The sequence below is a fragment of the Rhinoraja longicauda genome, chromosome 17 (assembly GCF_053455715.1).
Source record: "Rhinoraja longicauda isolate Sanriku21f chromosome 17, sRhiLon1.1, whole genome shotgun sequence".
Lineage (NCBI taxonomy): Eukaryota > Metazoa > Chordata > Chondrichthyes > Rajiformes > Arhynchobatidae > Rhinoraja > Rhinoraja longicauda.
Genome location: NC_135969.1, coordinates 15,725,807 through 15,746,692, shown reverse-complemented (window position 1 = coordinate 15,746,692; position 20,886 = coordinate 15,725,807). Strand labels below are relative to the sequence as shown.

The 20,886-nt window shown below is 42.8% G+C and overlaps 1 protein-coding gene across 1 annotated transcript in view; it reads right to left on the bottom strand.

Moving 5' to 3' along the window:
- fancd2 (FA complementation group D2) overlaps nt 1-20,886 on the bottom strand; it is a 91,541-nt gene that overhangs the window by 69,832 nt on the left and 823 nt on the right. Inside the window, exons 2-11 of the mRNA XM_078413831.1 lie at nt 19,987-20,127; nt 19,057-19,124; nt 17,500-17,603; nt 15,665-15,725; nt 15,514-15,566; nt 12,935-13,013; nt 10,336-10,460; nt 7,685-7,772; nt 5,886-5,990; nt 3,273-3,370 (exon numbers count right to left, since the gene is read on the bottom strand). Of these exons, the coding sequence (XP_078269957.1) occupies nt 3,273-3,370; nt 5,886-5,990; nt 7,685-7,772; nt 10,336-10,460; nt 12,935-13,013; nt 15,514-15,566; nt 15,665-15,725; nt 17,500-17,603; nt 19,057-19,124; nt 19,987-20,127 (922 nt within the window). The remainder of the gene's footprint in view (nt 1-3,272; nt 3,371-5,885; nt 5,991-7,684; nt 7,773-10,335; nt 10,461-12,934; nt 13,014-15,513; nt 15,567-15,664; nt 15,726-17,499; nt 17,604-19,056; nt 19,125-19,986; nt 20,128-20,886) is intronic.

Below are 20,886 nucleotides of genomic sequence, written 5' to 3'. Positions count from 1 at the left end.
CTAACTTGGCCCTCTGTGGTAAAGAGTTCCACAGATTAACTACCCTCTGACTAAAGAAGCTCCTCCTCACCTCCTTTCTAAAAGAGCACCCTGTAATTCTGAAGCTATGGCCTCTGGTCCTAGCCTCTCCCACCAGTGGAAACATACTTTCAACATCCACTCTATCTACGCCTTTCATTATTCTGTAATTTTCAATGAGGTCCCCCTTCAACCTAAACCTGCGAGTACAGACCCAGTCAACAACTCTATTTCCCCCAAGACAAAGTAAGTTCACTCTGTCTCCCACAACTGTTACCGATTTCTACAGAGGCACAATAGAAAATATATTATCCAGATGCAGCTCAGCTTGGTATGGAAACTGCTCCAGCCAAGGCAGCAAAAACTTGCAGGGAGTTGTGGACACAGTCCAGTTCATCATATAAACCAGACTCACTACAGCCTCTCCCCTCCACCCCCACCAAATCGACTCAATCTATGTCATACTGCCTCCGGAAAGCAGCCAACATAATCAAGGACCACTCAGACCCCAGACATCTTCTCTTCTCCTCTCTCCCATCAGGTTGAACCAACATCCAAGTCATTAACATAGATCAAAATAACAGTTCCTCTAATCCTGGGGAACTCCACTGTTTACCATAATCTAGTCTGATAAACAACCACACATCACCTGTCATAACAAGGAACTGCAGATGCTGCTTTGTACCGAAGATAGACAAAATGTTGGAGTAACTCAGCGGGTCAAGCAACATCTCTGATGGTCCGAAGAAGGGACCAAAACGTCACCTATCCATTTTGTCCAGAGATGCTGCCTGATCTGCTGAGGTACTCCAGCATTTTGTACCTATCTTTTACACATCACTTGTCACTGTTTTTTAAATGCCATAATATCATCAGATTGTGAAAAGACCAACCCGATTCTTTAACTACAAGGAAGGAAACCTTCTCCCCTGACGTCATTTAGCTCATGACGTGATCCCAGATTTACCCATTTAATTGGATCTTAACTGCCTCGCCAGTTCTAGGGGAATTACTGATGGATAATAAATGGCGGCACTGCCAAAAACATCCACATCCCAGAAACAAATGGTAGGTGGACACAAAATGCTGGAATAACTCAGCGGGACAAGCAGGATCTCTGGAGAGAAGGAATGGGTGACGTTTTGGGTCGAGACCCTTCTTCAGACTGATGTCAGGGAAGTGGGCGAGATAAAATGTAGGCGGAGACTAAGACTGGTGGGAGAACTGGGAAGGGGGAGGGGATGGAGAGAGAGGAAAAGCAAGGGCTATTTGAAGTTAGAGAAGTCAATGTTCATACTGCTGGGGTGTAAGCTACCCAAGCAAAATATGAGGTGCTGATCCGCCAATTTGCGCTGGACCTCATTCTGACAATGGAGGAGGCCCAGGAAAGAAAAGTCAGATTGGGAATGGAAGGGGAAGTTAAAGTGCTGGGAGATCGGCGGACAGAGCAGAGGTGTTCAGTGAAACGATCGCCGGGGTCCTTGGATGGAGTCGAGAGGGGAGGTAAAGGGACAGGTGTTGCATCTCCTGCGTTGGAGGAGAAAGTACCTGGGGAAGGGGTGGTTTGGGTGGGAAGGGACGAGTTGATCAGGGAGTTGCGGAGGGAACGGTCTCTGCAGAAAGGAGAAAGGGGTGGAGATGGGAAGATGTGGCCAGTAGTGGGATCCCGTTAGAGGTGGCAAAAATGTTGGAGTATATGCTGTATGCAACGGCTGATGGGGTGGAAGGTGGACTCTGTCTTTGTTACGAATTGGGGGAGGGGGAGCAAGAGCGGAGCTGCGGGATATCGAGGAGACCCTAGTGAGAGCCTCATCTATAATGGAAGGGGGGAACCCCCGTTCCCTAAAGAATGAGGACATCTCCGATGACCTGGTATGGAAAACCTCATCCTGGGCGCAGACGGAGGAATTGGGAGTAGGGGATAGAGTTTTTACAGGAAGCATGGTGGGAAGATAGCTATGGAAGTCAGTGGGTTTGTAATAGATGTCAGTCGATAGTCTGTCTCCTGTGATGGAGACGGTGAGATTTAGAAACGGTAGGAAGATGTCGGACATGGTCCAAGCGAATGGCATTTTTCTTTTTTTAAAAGCTAATTTCCTAGTGACCTTTTAATATCATGGACATCAATTTTGCCAACTAGCTGTTTACATTGGACTTTAACAATTACATTCTGAAATTCCAAATAGACAAAACTTATTGCATTTTCTTCATCAATCTTCAGTTACCTTATTTTAAAAAATTTGATCATAAGGCAATGATAGACACAAAATACTGGAGTAACTCAACGGGCCAGGCAGGACTCCTGGAGAAAAATAATAGGTGACGTTTCGAGTCGTGACCCTTCTTAAGACAGAAAGTGGGGGGGGGGGAGAAATGAGATAAATTGGGGGCGACAAAAGGCCAGAACAAATAGGGCCGGCAAAAGATGACTTCAGGAAGAATTGGGCCCGTAATGGCCCATTGTTAGCTGGGGAAGTGTGATAGCAAGAGGGATACAAGGATGCAGCAAGCCACTGGGCGAACCAGTTTATGCTCACTCGCCTTTGCTTCAAATTTCTCCAAAGTCTTTATTAATATTTTTCCTGATTATTGTCTCTAAAACTTTTCCCTCAATGGATTGGCTTGGAGCTGATGGGCATATCCTAACAGGGCATCGCATTGACTATTTTCCAGCCCACTGGATCTCTCCTTGGACAGGAGGATCCCAGCCAGCTTTTCTACAATTTCCTCCCTGATAAACTAGGATCATCCCATTTAGACTTGGTGTCGTTAGACTCGGTGACTTGTGATGTTAAGCATAGTCAACCTTTCTCGTCCATCAATATTTACCCCGTCCTTTATGTCTGCTGCCTGAAGAGATTGTGGTAGCATCATTTTCCTTGGTCAGGTCTGGTAAAAAGTGGTCAATTAGTATCCCAGTTGATTTCTCTTCCTCTGTGCACTGTTCACTTCTCTCAACCTTAATCAGCTCCATCCTTCCTCTTATTGCACACTTGCTGTTTACACACCTACAGAAAACTTTCTATATGCAATCTGATTCTCTGCGGAGTTATTCCCCTGACATGCATCATGCACCTTCTGTTTTTTCCTCTCATCACCTTTATCTCTTTTGTTATTCAACGAGCTGTGGCTTTGGCTCTTCTAGTGGAATTTGCCTAACCTGTATCTGCAACACGTGATCTTTTAAATTCACCCATTATTTTGTTACAGATCCAACTACCATTTACGTTTAACATAATGATCTGATATCATACCCCTTTGCATTCTGATTTTGTTTGCCTTGGCTGGCCTGGAGTTGACAAGGAAGCACACACGACTCCAATTCTAGATTCTTGCGCAGTTCCCTAATCACCTACGAGAAATAAAAATTTGTATAAATGTCAGTGAACTTGGTTCAAAACCAATGCTCTTTCATTTTGTCCCTGCAGTGACAAAAACTCAGTTAACATTGAAGTTTAACAGTAGTCAACTGATATGACACCACCAAACACAAGTCAATACCTTCGTTTGTAATCAAATTATGTATAAACATGCACTCATAATCAGAGTTGCATAAAAATAAGCAGCATAGTTGATTTTACATTACAAGAGCGTGCCTGATAGTAAATGTGACATCAGCTGCACTTGCATAAACAAAATACCCCAGTTCTGCTCTTTGCGAGCTGTTGCTCGATTCAGCATCCTGCTTCTGAGCAAATAAATACACAGAATGGGGTTAAAGCAACTAATTACATGGCATTAGCAGCAATAAAATTATCATTAATAACATTGGAAGGTAAGTTGTAGAAACATGGAGCCCTTTCCATCTACTCTGCAATTCATAAAGATCAAGGCCAATATTGTACCTCAGCCTATCTCCATAATGCCCTTCAATTTATTTACTGTACAAGGACTGGTGAACAGCCAAGTGAAGACATGTTTCACCTCTGTCCAGTAGTTAACTTTATGCCAGATAGTTCCAACCTGAAGCAGCGGCCTCTCAACATCCACTGTCAGTCCCCACTAGAATGGTGTTGGAACTGCAGATACTGGTTTACACCGAAGATAGACACAAAATGCTGGAGTAACTCAACGGGTCAAGCAGTCTGAAGAAGGGATCCGACCCGAAACATGACTTATTCCTTCTCTCCAGAGACACCGCCAGTCCTGCTGAGTTACTCCATCAGTTTTGTCTCTACCTAATAGAATAGTGTATGCATCATTGAGATTACCTGCTTTTCAGTGATCACAAGACAATATTATTAAATCGCTCTTTCTAGCAGAGGAATCATCCTAATGATTTACACTGCACTAACCCAAAGGCACGTAGAGTAAAATTCTGATAATCTGGCATCGGATTGTTTGGAAACTCTGGTGGTTTGGCATCTGGCTCACTCTTTGGTCCACACTATCCAGAGTACAGGCAGGATGTGCAGCCGCAGCCAGGGGTCTAGAATACAACTGGAATTGGAACTTGGGCCAGGCTGCGGCAGACCAGGGTTCGGCTCGGAGGTCAGGAGCTGGGTAGGCTGGCAGTCAGAGCCAGAGCCTAGTATGCTTGCAAAATTTCTGCTCTCTTTAAACTCATCAGAAAAATTAATTAAATTACTATATAACATGCAAGAAAAGTGAAATAAAAACATCCCCCCCCCCCCCCCTTTTGGGCTTACATCCGTGCCCAGGTGTCCCTGGAGAGGGAGCATGCACTGTCCATGGGCACCCTGGCCACTTTCCGGGACCAGAGGGCGCTGCAGGATCTTGAGTACTTCAGATTATAGTAAAAACTTTTTGATTTGATACTTATATGTATATTCTTTATTTTATACAGCTGTCTCCTCAGAGTAGTAATTTCACTGTCATTTTCTACCTGTAAATAAACTTACTTTGGGGGGGGGGGAAAAAGTAAAATAAAAACAAGTTTTGGTACTAAGAGGAGTACCGTCCAATAGCCCAGACCATCTGCTAATGCAACACTGGTTGTTCACCAGTTTTTGTGCAGTAAAGAAATGGAAGGATATGTGAAAATATGCTGAAGTTGAGAATCAGCCTTAATCTTTTTTAATTCAGGAGTAGGCTCAAAGGGCTCGTTTCTACAACTTACCTTCCAATGTTTTTAGTGGAGATTTTATTGCTGCTTATGCAATGCAATTACTTGCTTTAACCCTATTCTATGTATTTAATGGGTCAGAAGCAGACTCAAGAATGTTGTATCATCATTGTTCCTTAGGAACAGTGCATTGGTCCTTGGAATCTGCGACCAAATTTGCTGTTTGGAACTGAGCGGCAGTGGCGCAGCAGTAGAGCTGCTGCATTACAGCGTCAGAGACCCTGGATAGATCCTGTCAGTGTGGAGTTTGTACATTCCCCCCAACCCCCGTGACCTGTGTGGGCTTTCTCCCGGTGCTCTGGTTTCCTCCCACATTCCAAAGATGTACAAATTTGCAGGCTAATTGGCTTGGTAAAATTGGAAATTATCCCTAGTGTGTAGGGGAGTGTTAGTGTGCGGGGATCACTGGTCGGTGCCGACTTGGTGGGCTGAACATCCCGTTGCCGTGCTCTGAACTAGATGAACAAACATACCTTAATGTTTCTCAAACAGAATCCTGCAAAATTAAACCAAGTAGTTCTATGCTGGATGGAATGTATGGAAATATTGCAGCACCACAGCAGAGAATTTTTCAAATACAATAACCATAAAGCCCACAAATTCAAAGTCAGGACTGTCACATCAGTAAATTACTTAAGAAATGCCAGATGAAATATTAAGACAATATTTGTTCACTCAAGTTCCAGAAGAGCAAGGTGAGTCAGGTAGCATTTATTCCCAAGGGCATTCTTGGCTACAGCTTTGCAATGTAAAAGCACATTGCAGCACTGAAATAGTTTACCTCTATAGCATCTGCTGCTGTGATGGCATGAAGAATGAATTTGACAACCACAGGAAGATCATCAAGTTTAACTGCAGATAAGGTTGACATAACTGAATGACGCACCTGCACATTAAAAACAGAAAATAAATTAGGTACTCAGGACAGTATTTTTTTCCCAGACAGTAAAATCTTCCTCTTTTACTATACAATTATATGTCTGGACAACATGCCTTCAATCTAGATCATTATAATTTTCCCTTAAGGCCAAAGGAATCTGGAAGTTGAGGGCACATGTTTAAGAGGGGAGAAATTTAAAGGAGATGTGTGGGATAGGTTTTCTTTACACACAGAGAATGATAAATATTTGGAACAAGCTGCCAGAAGAGGCTGATAAAATTACATTTAAAAGGACACTTGCGTGGGTAGGAAAGGCCGAGGGGGATACTGGCCTAAAGTGGACAAATGGAATTAAATTTTGATCATATCATGGTCAGCACAGACAAGGTGGGTTGAACAGTGACACAGCTGCTAACTTACAGTACCCGAGACTCGGTTTTGATCCTGACGGCGGGTGCTGTTTGTACATTCTCCCTGTGACCATATGGGTTTTCTCCGGGTGCTTGGGTTTCTTCCCACATTCCAAAGAAGCAAAGGTTTGTAGGTTAATTGACTTCTGTAAATTGCCTCTAGCGTGTTGGATGCAAAAATGGGATAACATAGAACTGCTGTAAAGGTGATCAATGGTCAGTGTGGACTTGGTGGGCCAAAGGGCCTGTTTCTACTCTGTACCTCTAAACTAAACTAAGAAAGGAACCCTTAATGTTCCACACACCTCCACGAATCTACAAAAGCTGCATTTCCAGTAAATTCTTGCTTTGGAAGAGTTCAGGATTTATAGCGTCAGATTTCTATCTTGCAGTCTATGTCAAAGCACATGCAAAATCCAGGTGGACTGGATGTGGTATGGTTGTTCCACTCCCACTGAACAGCCAGCCGTCAGTCCGTGCACTTGGCGTCGATGGTGCTTGCACAGCAGCTGTCCCATATGTAACTACCTTCAAAAGTGAGGATCAGAAACAGCTCAAGTCTGCTTTCAAAATAAACTTTCCACTCCTTTCCAACAACAAACTACTGTCGTCAGGAGTAGGGGAGGGGTAGACCAAAGCATGGTAGGTAATAGGTGAACACAGATCAGGTTTTTAATAGGCAAATAGTTGTACAAAGATGAGATTTTTTTTAAACTGAAGATGTGAGACAAAGGATTAAAGATGAAAGAATGTAGGTGGAGGCGAGGGAAGAAATAGGTTCGAGTCCAGGTGTTAGAGATTACTTAAAATTGGAGAATTCAATGTTCATACCGCTGGGTTGAAAGCTACCCAAGCGGAATATGGGGTGCTGTTCCCCCAGTTTGCATGTGGCCTCACAGGTAATGGATAGAAAGGCCAGTATGAGAATGGAAAGGGGAGTTAAAATGGTTAGCAATCAAAAGATCTGGTGGGCCTTGGTAGACTGAGTGCAAGTGTTCGGTGAAATAGTTACCAAGTCTACGCTTGGTCTCACTGATGTACAAGAGGCCACATTGGGAACACAGTCTGCAGTAGATGAGGTTAGATAAGGTGCATTTTCTCACCCTATCTATTTTTCTATTCTCATTTGTAGTCCCTAGAATCAATTTGGGAGGAAACACAAGTGCAAGAGATTCCTTTATTTTAATACATTATTATTATCTGTTCTCACATTCTGCAGCTGAGCAGAGAGCGAGGGATTTTACATTTCAAATAATGCAAATCTGGGCAGGAGGACTAGAGAAACCTCACCTCTACCAATAACTCAGCACGTAGGTTAAGACTAGACAGAGCATCCAAGATGGACACAGTCAAATGTGTGTTCTGCTGCAGCAAGGAACTGTAAGAGAAAATTAAAACAAATGAAATTGACTGCAATAGCGAGTTAACTTAAAAATCATTTTAAAACAAACTCAAGAACATCATTGTTATACAATAAATGGAAAAAAATTCTGACGTGCAGATTTGTGAATAATTGCATCCTCAGTTGTATTGCTGGCGACAAGATAGTACAGAATTAAAAAGCAAACAGTACACGAGATGGAATCAGCACAAATAGTCTATACTTCTCACATTGAGGTTTTTAAAAAAATGTATTGGGCCAATCACACCATGACACCTTGTGTAATGTTACAGTAAAACTGGTCTTATTTCTAATATATTAAAATAATAATTTGGACTTATTGAGACAGTGAAGAAATTGTGTTAAGATTGCAAATGTGAATCTTGATACAAGTGCTTTAGTTTGGAGTACTGGCTTTGATACCAATATCTCCACAGTTACAAAAACTTGCTTAGTTAAATTCTTTAAAGTTTTAACTCGTTATTAGGCTTACAGAAACAATTGCAAATACTAAAACAAGGAAATTATCATAACACTGATTCAAGTTCCACTGTGTTTAAAAGGCATTATAGAATTTCAGAAAAAAATCTCTCTTCTCTACAGGTGACATTGAAGTGAACTAAACTACTACTCCATGGATACTTAATGCTTTCCAGTATTTCCAGCAAATGTTCTCGACTGAGCACCTGGTTGAGTCTCCCTTACTTTAGCCCAGAAATTCAGCACGGAAACAGGTCCATAGACCCATCTGGTCCACATCAACTATTAAACACCCACCATTTTACACTCAACCTATATCAATCCCTTTTTCCATTCTCCTTCACATTCTTTTCAACTCCCCCAGGTTCTGCCATTCATCTCAGCACAAGGAACAATTTACAGTTGACAATTAACCTACCAACCCACAAATCCATGGATTATGGGAGGAAACCTGAGGACCGCAGGTTTAGAAGTCGGGATGTTATATTTCAATTATACAAGTAATTGGCGAGGCCACAATTGATGTATTGATTCACAAAATGTTGGAGTAACTCAGCGGGTCAGGCAGCATCTCAGGAGAGAAGGAATGGGTGACGTTTCGGGTCGAGACCTTCTTCAGACTGATGTTAGAGGGGTGGGACAAAGGAAGGATATAGGTGGAGACAGGAAGACAGTGGGAGAACTGGGAAGGGGAGGGGAAGAGGGGGACAGAGGAACTATCTAAAGTTGGAGAAGTCGATGTTCATACCGCTGGGCTGCAAGTTGCCCAAGCGATATGAGGTGCTGTTCCTCCAATTTCCGGTGGTCCTCACTATGGCACTGGAGGAGGCCCATGACAGAAAGGTCAGACTGGGAGTGGGAGTTGAAGTGCTCAGCCACCGGGAGATCAGGTTAGTTAAGGCGGACTGAGCGAAACGATCGCCGAGCCTGCGTTTGGTTTTGCCGATGTAAAGAAGTTGACATCTAGAGGAGCAGATACAATAGATGAGGTTGGAGGAGGTGCAGGTGAACCTCTGTCTCACCTGGAAAGACTGTTTGGGTCCTTGGATGGAGTTGAGGGGGGAGGTAAAGGGACAGGTGTTGCATCTCCCACCTCCTCCATCCAAGGACCCAAACAGTGCTCAGCCACTGGGAGATCAGGGTGTTATTTTCCTACACCCATTGATGTATTGGTGTTCAATTTTGGTCACCCTGCTATAGGAAAGATGTTATCTGGAAAGAGTGCAGAGAAGATTTACAAGGGCCTGAGTTGTAGGGAGAGGTTGGGCAGGCTAGGCATTTATTTCTTGGAGCGCAGGAGGATGAGGGCTGATCTTATAGAGGTGTGTTTGAGGGGAACAGTTTGAGTAGATGCAGAGTCTTTTACCCACAGTGGGGGTATCAAGAACCAGAGGACATACTGTAGGTTTAAGGTGAGAGAGAAAAGATTTAATAGGAATCTGAGGGGCAATTGTTTCACACATGGGGTGTGGAATGAGCTGCAAGGGGATATTATAACATTTAAAAGACATTTGGACAGGTACATGGGCAGGAAAGGTTGAGAGAGACATGGATCAAACATGGGCAGTGGGACTAGTGCAGATAGGGCAGCATGGTCAGTGTGGGCACGTTGGGCTAAAGGGCCTGTTTCTATGCTGTATGACTCTATACTATGATAATATTTAAAGACATTTGTACAGGTATATGGACAGGAAAGGTTTAGAGGGACAAAGGCAGGTGGAACTAGTGCAGCTGGCGCGGCATGATCAGTATGGGCAAGTTAGGCCAAAGGCCTGTTTCTGTATTGTTGACTCTATAATCTAGAGCAAACATGTACAGTCACAGGCAGAACATGCAAACTCCTCATAGAACAGCATCCAAGGCCAACATTGAACACAGGTCTCTGGTGCTATGAAGCAGCTGCTCTATTAGCTATGCCACTGTGTCAACCAGTATAACATTCCTGCCTCAAACCTTGTTGTGATTAGTATGGATACAAGCATTGATAGTGTTGTATGGTTCAGTTCTGCAACAGTAAGTAGGGTACTAATCAACAGTCTCTGAGCTGTATTTAAAAGAACATGCATCATATCGTACTTACTTGAGTTCCTTGGCAATTTCATTGTGTTGAGCATCTTCAAGGATTTCTGGCAAGCTGGTTATGATGTCACGTTGAATTTCAAGGGGTGCAACACTAATCAACTGCAAGACTTTATTGGTCAAATCCTGTAAAATAAAAAGCAAGCCAGCCAAGAGCAATGATTATTATACCGCACACTGTCAAGTACTTGAGTGCTATATACAATCTACAACATAAACAGTTTCACATTTTTATAAATACCAGTGCAAACAAAATACGATTAAACATTCAAATATAAAGACCCAGATTTTGCAGCAGGATCATCAAACAAATTTTCAATAAACACTGACAACAACCAAATATGTTTGAATTGTTCTCTTGAATTAGTTATTTTGACTGAGCACCTGATTAAAGACTTAGAGGGTGGAGGATACATGGAACGAGCTGTCATATGGGGTAGTTGAGGTAGATACTAAAACAACATTTAAAAGACATTTGTACAGGTACACCGATAGGAAAGGTTTAGGGGGATATGGGCCAAACTCAGGCAAGTGAGACTAGTGTAGATAGGGCATCTTAGTCGGCATGGGCAAGATGGGCCGAATGATGTTTCCATTCTGTATGACTATATTTCATGAAGAAATGTCAAAATTATTGCTCCTCAAAGCCTTTATAGTTGTAGCCTTCGCCATCCCAATCAAATGAAAATCACTTGAACTAAATTGAGATGAAGCAAAGAGTGGGGATAAATGGGTCCCTTTCAGAATGGCAGGCAGTAACTAGTGGAGTACCGCAAGGCTCGGTGCTGGGACCGCAGCTATTTACAATATACATTAATGACTTGGATGAAGGGATTAAAAGTACCATTAGCAAATTTGCAGATGATACAAAGCTGGGTGGTAGTGTGAACTGGGTGGGGGAAGGAGGGGGTGGGGGAAGGAGGGGGTGGTGGGAAGAGTGGGGGTGGGGGGCAATGGGGACAGGTGAGAGTGGGGGTGCGGAGGAGGAGAGAGTGGGGGTGGGGAGGAGAGAGTGGGGGTGGGGAGGAGAGAGTGGGGGTGGGGAGGAGAGAGTGGGGGTGGGGAGGAGAGAGTGGGGGAGGGGAGGAGAGAGTGGGGGTGGGGAGGAGAGAGTGGGAGTGGGGAGGAGAGAGTGGGAGTGGGGAGGAGAGAGTGGGGGTGGGGGGAAGGGGGGTGGGGGAGAGTGGGGGTGGGGAGGAGGGGAGAGTGGGGGTGGGGGGAGGGAGGTGGGGAATGGGGGTGGAGGCAGGTCTGGGGGACTGGGGGTGGGGGCAGGGGAAGGACAAGTGGGGGTGGGGTAGGGGGGATGGATTGGGTCAGTGGGGGGGGATAAGGGGGATTGAGTGGGGGGGTTGAGGGTGCTACACCAATCCAGGAGAAGCATTGCGTCCCGGGGTCACTCAGTGACACCCTCTTCCCTTCCCTGTTCCCCCTCTACGAGGAATGGGCCACTTGGTCTAGTGTTAATTAAAAATTGAGCCTTTCGCTTCTGGGAAAATACCGAGGGTGCTTCGTTAAGATGCACTTGGAATCCTGGAAGTACTGGAGCAGTGAATCAGGAGCTTACAAAATTGTGAAGGTTTTGATGGTGAAGGTTTTTTTTAATTTATCTGCCTGACAATCTGGCTATGAATAATCAATTTGGAGTTGACATTAAAATGTATGAGATTGGAACTTCAGAATAGGGAGCAGTAGCAGGCCTTTATCAGTCCACAATGTACAGCCAGCAGCACTCAATTCAAAGGGATCCCATGTCCAGCAGCTGGAACAAGCTCACCTACTAGCCTACAATCATTCAAGAAGAATTCTTCTGGAAAGCGTATCCAGAAACATCAAGCACAATTTTTGATTGATATTTTTAAATGTTTTCCACAAAATACCAATTAGAAATTGGATACAGTATAAAGTGATTATATTCCAATCCTAAAAATACGACTCTGTACATCCTTGAAAATTTGAAACAAAAATTGTGCCTCTCGTACCTGGATAAGTTATCTGGGATAATTGATTGATTGATTGAAAGATATCGCATGGGAACAAGCTCTTCGGCCCACTGAGTCCATGCCGATCATTGATCACCCATTCATACTAGAGCTACATTATCCCTCTCTCGCATCTGTGGCCGATACACTCGGGGCAATTTACAGAGGCCACATAACCGACAAACCCGCATGTCAAAACCTTCACAATTTGGTAAACTCCAACTTTACTGCTCCTAATCGAGCAACACAAGTGCCCTCAATAGTGGCAAACAAGAATTGCATGCAGCTCTCTCTGGCCTAACTATTGCGTTATTCAATTTTATTCACTCCAGAAATATCCAACAAATAATCAATCCGTTAAAATGGGCAAGATTAATTAAAAGTTAAGGCTTTCCCCAAAGGTGGCAGAGGGGATTGTGGTGAGATGGGAATGACCAAAAGAATTTTCAAAAATGATTCCAAACTCTCCCTTAAATGGCATCACTTACAAAACACACCTCTAGCAATATTTCTAAATGTCCTGAAACATCTTTGATAAATAAATTAACAATTCAATTGTAAAAATATCTTCTTTTAACCAAAAGGAAAAGATGTAAAAATAATATCAGACATCCCTACCTTGCTGTCTACAATCCTGTCCAACCATTTAAACTGATTGATGATGAGTCTTGGCAAGTTAATGCCATCCTCTGGTACGCTAGAATTGAAGAAAAATACGTAAAAGGATTGTGTAACGTCAACATACTGCAAGAGTTTAATTTATCAAGACTTCAGGAGATATTATGAAGATTATATTCAAATAGATCTGATGGTGAATTGATGATTACCTAGCCCACGTGAATGTTGTTACTATTCACTAAACTAAAATAATATGAATTCAAAAGATGTCAGTGGCGACATTTTGTAGACTAACAACCTCAGAAAACAGCATGGTTAACCTGAAATTGCAAATGAAACGCACTGCATGAACATGGGTGGCACGGTGTAAGCTACTGTTTTTCAGCACCAGAGACCGGGTTCAATCAGCATTATGGTGCTGTCTGTACAGAGTACGTATGTTCTCCCCGTGACCTGCGTGGGTTTTCTGAGTTCTTCGGTTTCCTCCCACACTCCAAAGACATACAAGTTTGTAGGTTATTTGGCTTGGTATATATGTAAATTGTTCCTAGTTTGTGCAGTATAGTTTTAATGTGCAGGGATTGCTGGTTGGTGCAGACTCGGTGGGCCTGTTTCTGCACTCTATCTCTAAACTAAATTAAAAAGACTTATTCAATGTTGGCCGTTATCTTATTTTCAGTACCTACAGCTTTGTAAGTAATAAATTGTAGCTAGCACATTGCTGAGTTATATCAGCCTTAATGATCTTTTATCCATTTTACTTTCTTTTGACCCATCACAAAATGCTGGAGTAACTCAGCAGGTCAGGCAGCATCTAGGAGAGAGGGAATGGGTGACGTTTCGGGTCGAGACCCTTCTTCAGACTGTTGTCGGGGGGCAGGACAAAGAAAGGATATAGGTGGAAACAGGAAGACAGTGGGAGAACTGGGAAGGGGGAGGGGAAGAGAGGGACAGGAATTATCTAAAGCTGGAGAAGTCAATGTTCATACCGCTGGGCTGCAAGCTGCCCAGGCGAAATATGAGGTGTTGTTCCGGTGGGCCTCACTATGGCACTGGAGGAGGCCCATGACAGAAAGGTCAGATTGGGAGTGGGAGTTGAAGTGCTCAGCCACCGTGAGATCAGGTTGGTTAAGGCGGACTGAGCGAAGGTGTTGAGCGAAACGATCGCCGACCTTGCGTTTGGTCTCGCCGATGTAGAGAAGTTGACATCGAGAGCAGCGGATACAATAGATGAGGTTGGAAGAGGTGCAGGTGAACCTCTGTCTCACGTGGAAAGACTGTTTGGGTCCTTGGATGGAGTTGAGGGGGGAGGTGAAGGGACAGTTGTTGCAGGGGAAAGTGCCCGGGGAGTGGGTGGTTTGGGTAGGAAGGGACGAGTGGACCAGGGAGTTACGGAGGGAACGGTCTCTGTGGAACGCAGAAAGGGGAAGAGATGGGAAGATGTGGCCAGTAGTGGGGTCCCGTTGGAGGTGACGGAAATGTTGGAGGATGATTTGTTGGATAAGCTGGCTGATGGGGTGGAAGGCGAGGACAAAGGGGAGTCTGTCCTTGTTACGAATGGGTGGAAGGGGGAGCAAGAGCGGAGCTGCGGGATATAGAGGAGGCCCTAGTGAGAGCCTCATCTTTTGAACTATTGTCACTGCCATTATGCAGACACTGACATAGTCAGGTCTCATAACAAGTGACCAGTTATAAAGTGAAAAGTGAGAGGAGTACAAGTAGTCCATTCGGCCCATCAAGTCTACTCCATCATTCAATCATGGCTGATCTATCTCTCCCTCCTAACCCCATTCTCCTGCCTTCTCTATATCAAAAATCTTCTAACCCACCACTCTATCTCCAGGTCCCTCAGGTCGGCCGATTTGGGGCTACTCACTATCCCGCGGTCTAGGCTTAAGCTCAGGGGTGACCGCGCTTTTGCGGTTGCAGCTCTGAGACTGTGGAACAGCATCCCTCTCCCCATCAGAACTGCCTCCTCCATCAACTCCTTTAAGTCCAGGCTCAAAACCTATTTCTACTCCCTAGCGTTTGAGGCCCTCTGATGGGGTGATGTGAACTGTTTATGTTTGTGCTGTTATGTTTGTGTGCCTTTGTGTATTCGTTTCTTAGTACCTGAACTGATGTACAGCACTTTGGTCAACGTGGGTTGTTTTTAAATGTGCTATACAAATAAAATTGACTTGACTTGACTTCTCCCCATAACCTCTGACACCTGTACTAATCAAGAATCTATCTACCCCTGCCTTACAAATATCCACTGACTTGGCCTCCACAGTCTTCTGTGGCAAAGAATTTCACAGATTCACCACCCTCTGACTAAAGAGTTTAACGAATGCCCATTCTATCAATGATATTGACTGAGGGAGGAACAATAAATAGATACTACAATTATATGCACCTAATCTTGCTCTAAATAGTGCACAGGTAAAATTAATAATTTATTATTCTCTGGTCAAAAATAATTGCCATTTCTATACATTGGCTATTACATCCACCAAGCAAAGAAATAACTGCCAATGCCCAGCTGTATTTGGGGTTTGGACAGCTCAACTGCAATGATAAATAAAAACAGATCTTACCCATCATACATAAATTCAGGAATTTTTTCAAATAACATATTCATAACAGGAGGCTATGAAGAAATAGGAAAACAAACAGCATCTTGAGTAAACTATTGAAATATGCACGTATAATTCAAAGTGCTAATGAAAACTACTGCAACCATTTTACCTGCAGAATCTCAATCCCAAGAAGCAGCTTTATGAGACTTTCTTGATAGTTCACAGTGTTACTGCAACAATTCACAAAGAACAGGAATTAAATTATTGCCAATTTCACACTGTAATATGTGGATGGAAAATCAGATATCTTGTTTGGTTTAGTTTAGAGATACAGCAGATACTGCATGGAAACAGGCCCTTCGGTCCACACCAACCATTGATCACCCATTCACTAGTTCTATGTTACCCCAGATTCACCTCCTGCACACTAGGGGCAATTTACAGAAGCCAATTCACCTGCACGTCTTTGGGATGCGAGAGGAAACTGGAGCTCTGGGAGAAAACCCACGGTCACAGGGAGAACGTACATACTCCACAAAGATAGCACCCATAGTCAGGAACGAAACAGGGTCTCTGGCCCTGTAAGGCAGCAAATCCACCGCTGCATCTCCTAACATCTGGCTCTTACTCAGATATTGGTTTAGAGCAACAAAAACTTTCTGGCACTTCATACTTGAGCCAATGCAGTGGCAACCCTGGTTGAGCTGCTGCCTCACATCATCAGAGACCCAGGCTAAATCCTGACCTCGGGTGCTGTCTACGTGGAGTTTGCACTTTCTCTCTATGAGCGCTTGGGTATCCTCCAGACGCTCCCGTTTCCTACCACATCTCAAAGATGTACGGGTTTGGAGGCTAATTGAACTTTGCAAATTACCCCAAGCAGGGAGTGGATGAGAAAGTGGGAGAAAATAGAACTAGTGTGAACGGGTGATCTGTGGTGGTCAGCATGTACTCAGAGGGCCGAAAAGCCTGTTAACAAATTAAATAAACTAAATTAAATGACATTTTCAAGAGAGAGTTAGATTTAGCTCTTGGGGCTAACGGAATCAAGGAATATGGGGAAAAAGCAGGAGCGGGATACTGATTTTGGATGATCAGCCATGATCATATTGAATGGCGGTGCTGGCTCGAAGGGCCTAATGGCCTACTCCTGCACCCATTTTCTATGTTTCTATAAATGAAGTCTCAACAGACTGCTAGATCCAGAAAGCCATCTGTTCATTTTTTAGCACATACAGTTTCCAGTGGCAATAAACTGATATCAGTGAGGGCCACACTCAGAGATTTTTCCTTGTCTATCTCCGCAACACAGGAACATTAAAAATAGAACTAGGAGTTGGATGTTTGGTCCTTCAACTCTCTTCCACCATTCAATGTTCAAGACTGAACATGATGTACAACTTTATTTTTCCATCGCCATAAGCTGTGGAGGCCAAGTCATTGGATATTTTTTTGGCCGATTCTTGACAGATTCTTGATTAGTATGGGTGTCAGCGGTTATGGGGAGAAGTCAGTAAAATGGGGTTGAGAGAGAAAGATAGATCAGCCATGATTGAATGGCGGAGTAGACTTGATGGGCCGAATGGCCTAATTCTGCTCCAATAGCTCATCAACTATGAACTTATGATAGAGGAGATATACATCTGTGAACAGGACAAAGTCCTCAGGGACAAAGTCCGAGCAGGGCTGCACAATTCTACAACTGTTCTGAGGCTACTCAGAAAACCAGCTGAGGTCCCATTGAATTCATCACCCAGTAGATCTGCTACAAACAAGACAGAATCAGCCTTGATGAATTGTGGTTAAATGGTCTGCAGGTACTCACTGTCTTGGTTTGCATAATCACAATGCAAAGCTGGACGAGATGCCAATAAACAAGGCTAATTTCAGGAGAAAAAAAAAAGAAAATGGAAACAAAAAGGTGCAGTAGAAAAGGAATAAGGCGTATTTTAACAGTCCTGGCAATAACACTGTTATTATCACCTTAATACAATTGTAATGTACCTTGATTCTCCCTCTTGATATTGCCCACAAGGTAACAGGCAGTTTCTGAATTTATCCCTGTTCTCAATGTACGATTCCATGCCACTTATAAACTCCTGCACAACCTATAAATAACACAGCTCATGTAAATTCAGAAAGAAAGTTATTTTTTATTCCTGTTACAATGAAAGTGGCAGAGTCTCTCGCCATTCAAATACACGGAACATCCGGAGAACAACACCTTCAAAGTAACTGCTAGAAGATGCACAGGTTTTATTTACATAACATTTCTCAATCTTCTCTTTCTTTCCTACTTTCTGTACCAGAGTACAGTTTCAGCGCCTTTCTTCTGAGCCAAGAAAGTAAATGCCGCTCGTTTCAATGGTAACAATTTGTGGTCATATTTTCAGCTGAGGTCATATGCTATCAATGTGCAGCATTCACCTTGGCCACCTGGACCCACACAGACGTCCCGGCTCGCCCACTGCAGACCGGGGACCAGCCTGGAAGGCCGATGAGGAGGGAGCCGGCAATGGCAGTCGAGAGGAGCAAGGCTGATCACCTCTTTATGGTAGAAGGTCGCTCTTGGCATGCTGCTGCCATACCCAACAGCTGGCCTGGCTCGCCCGCCCAGAGAGGAGAGACTCGGACACAGGACCGGTAATCAGACCGGCTGCGGGAGGCAGTACAGTGCCTCAGCGGTGGAGTGGGCTGCTGGTAGCCCTGCAACAGCCTGGGGCTCGGCTGGATCGGGTCCTGCTCCAAGAGGCTGAGCGGTGGAGGACACCACGGCTACGCTTGGCCAGGTTGACCCTGCAATGCCGCCAGGACAACAGGCCTTCGTGGTCACGCCAAGAACCCTGCACTTACAACAACTGGAACTTGAAAATTGTGCCAAATACTGGCGTCTCTATACTATCTCAGTGTACGACTGCTGTACACTGGTACTGTATCCGAGATGCTTATCTAAGATGTATCCAAGTGCTTATGTATAGTGATGCGTACTGAATTGTATACAGAAATTAATTTCACACCGCAGTACCTGTGACAATAAAATACCATTGAACCATTGGGCTGATGTTTCTCTTCAGTGCTGGGATGTTTAAGTAAAACTGAAGTAACTTCCTCACCAAATAAGTACAGGAACTGGAGAAGGCCACCAGGTGCCACAAGCCTGCCCTGCCATTTGATGTTGGCTTCATCTTTTCTGTGCCAGTTCCCCATAACTCTCAAATGGAAGCAAGTACAATAGTGGCTTTAAGGTTTTTTTTTAATATGCACAAAGGTATGCAGGGAATGGAGGGATATGGATCACGTGCAAGCAAAGAAGATTAAGTTGGCATCATGTTTGGCACAGACATTGTGGGCCAAATGGTCTGTTCCTGTGTTGTACTGTTCCATGGACTGGGACTTAGTCTGTGTGTCCTTGTGCTTGTTCAAACAACGCATTTGCCCAAAAGCACTTGAAAGTACCAACTCTAAGGACAGAATTGTCATTTCCAATAAATATCACTGGCCAACTCCCATTACTGTCAAATCTTAACACATATCAGCCAAGGTATAAAATAACATACTTACATTTGGATAGCGTGCGTGCTTCCTCAAAGATTGATGGAGCTTCTTTTGAAAAAGTGCTTGGTCTAAAGCTACAATAAATTTAAATTAAAATAAGTTGAAGTTATTTTGGATGACTTGAGCACACATAGAATCTGAGAGATTGCTAAATGTTTTAGAGTTTTATATGCTTTGTATTCAATTGTTATTCCTATTGTTTTGCGGCCCTGAATGATTACTCATTCCACTATTCTTCACGCCAAAGGTGCAGTCCTGTGGCTGTCAAACTAAACAGTGGATAAAAGCAAAATACCATACATAAAATTCTGGAAATATGAAATAAGAACAAAATATAAACAAAACAAAGTAGACTCCACGTAGCGAAGAACATAGCATTATTTTTAAAAGGCAAACGTTAGCGATGCAATGCGCTGGGCTGTTGTATGAGGATGCATTTTCCAAAGCAATTTTTAAAAATTCATGGACCAAAACTGAACATTTGTTCTAAAATATTAATAATAATAATAATAATAATAATAATATTTATTTTATATAGTGCTTTTCAGGATACTCAAAGACGCTTTGCAGAGCAAACAAGACATAAAAACAAACAAAAGATTTGTCCTGACGGGACAAATTAATTGCTATTAACTAATTAGATTGTGAAGAGGACATGACAATCAATGTTTCAGGACAATAATCACAGGTAATTCATTAACTGAAAAATAAAATTTAAAAACAAATTATAATTTCATCGCTTGAATATTAGTTATATAACATTTTACCGTTTTAAGTATTGTTTGAACACTTGGATTGAAATGAATTCCACTTTATATGATACAATATTACCTGTATATTCACCACTTTGTGCAATGTGCAAATTAAAATAGTCAAAGCATTTAAAACAAAGCCCATTGCAAGGTGTAAACAAAAGCTTTTTTATAAACAACATACTTAGTTTATTTGGAAGGTTTCCATATTTCAGAATCACTCCTGCCGTTTTCAGCAACTGTACAAATACTGTATCATCATCCACCTCTCCCTCCTCAGCAGACTTTATTCGTTTTCTACCACCAATTTTGCTTTTCTTTGCCCCTAAGATAAATCATCACACCACTCTTCATTAAACAAAGACTAAAAATAAACAACTGCCAAAATTTACAGTGTAGTGTCTATAATCATTTCATTATCTACATGCCAAATGACAGAGGAGAATTGGTATCGAACCCACAAATTTCATTTACACAGTCCAGACATTTCTCAGTTTTGTTTAATACAAAACTTTGGACATTTTATGTTCCACATAAAATTTACATTTGGTGGTAGGATTAACATTTTTGTTATGTAAAAACTTTGCAATGGAAGAAATAATCCCCATTTTGTTATCCATTACCAGCATCAAGCAGCCAAGAGCACCAATAGTATTTCCATCAATAAATGAATCTCATGAGTCATTGTACTGAAGTCACTTTTGATTGACATGAATCAGTTCATTTATGCTCATTTTTTAAAAGCAGTCACATTATCCTAGAGAATGTTATATTTCCTATATACCATCAATTAATGGCAGAGATTAATGGCGCCTAACCCAGGCGACTATTTGTATGCTAACCACCGAGACTGGATAACACGCAACAAAAGCTTTTCACTGTACCTAGGTACACGTGACAATAAACTAAATATTAAACCATTCTAACAAGGACATTTAGTAAAATAGATTCCTTTACTATTTCAAAGTTATCATTAACTGTTTTAATACTTAACTTTAAGAAAATTACCCACTGTGTTATCATTCTGATGTTTTCTATCTTTGACATAACTCTAGCAATTACACAATGATTCATAACTTTGGAG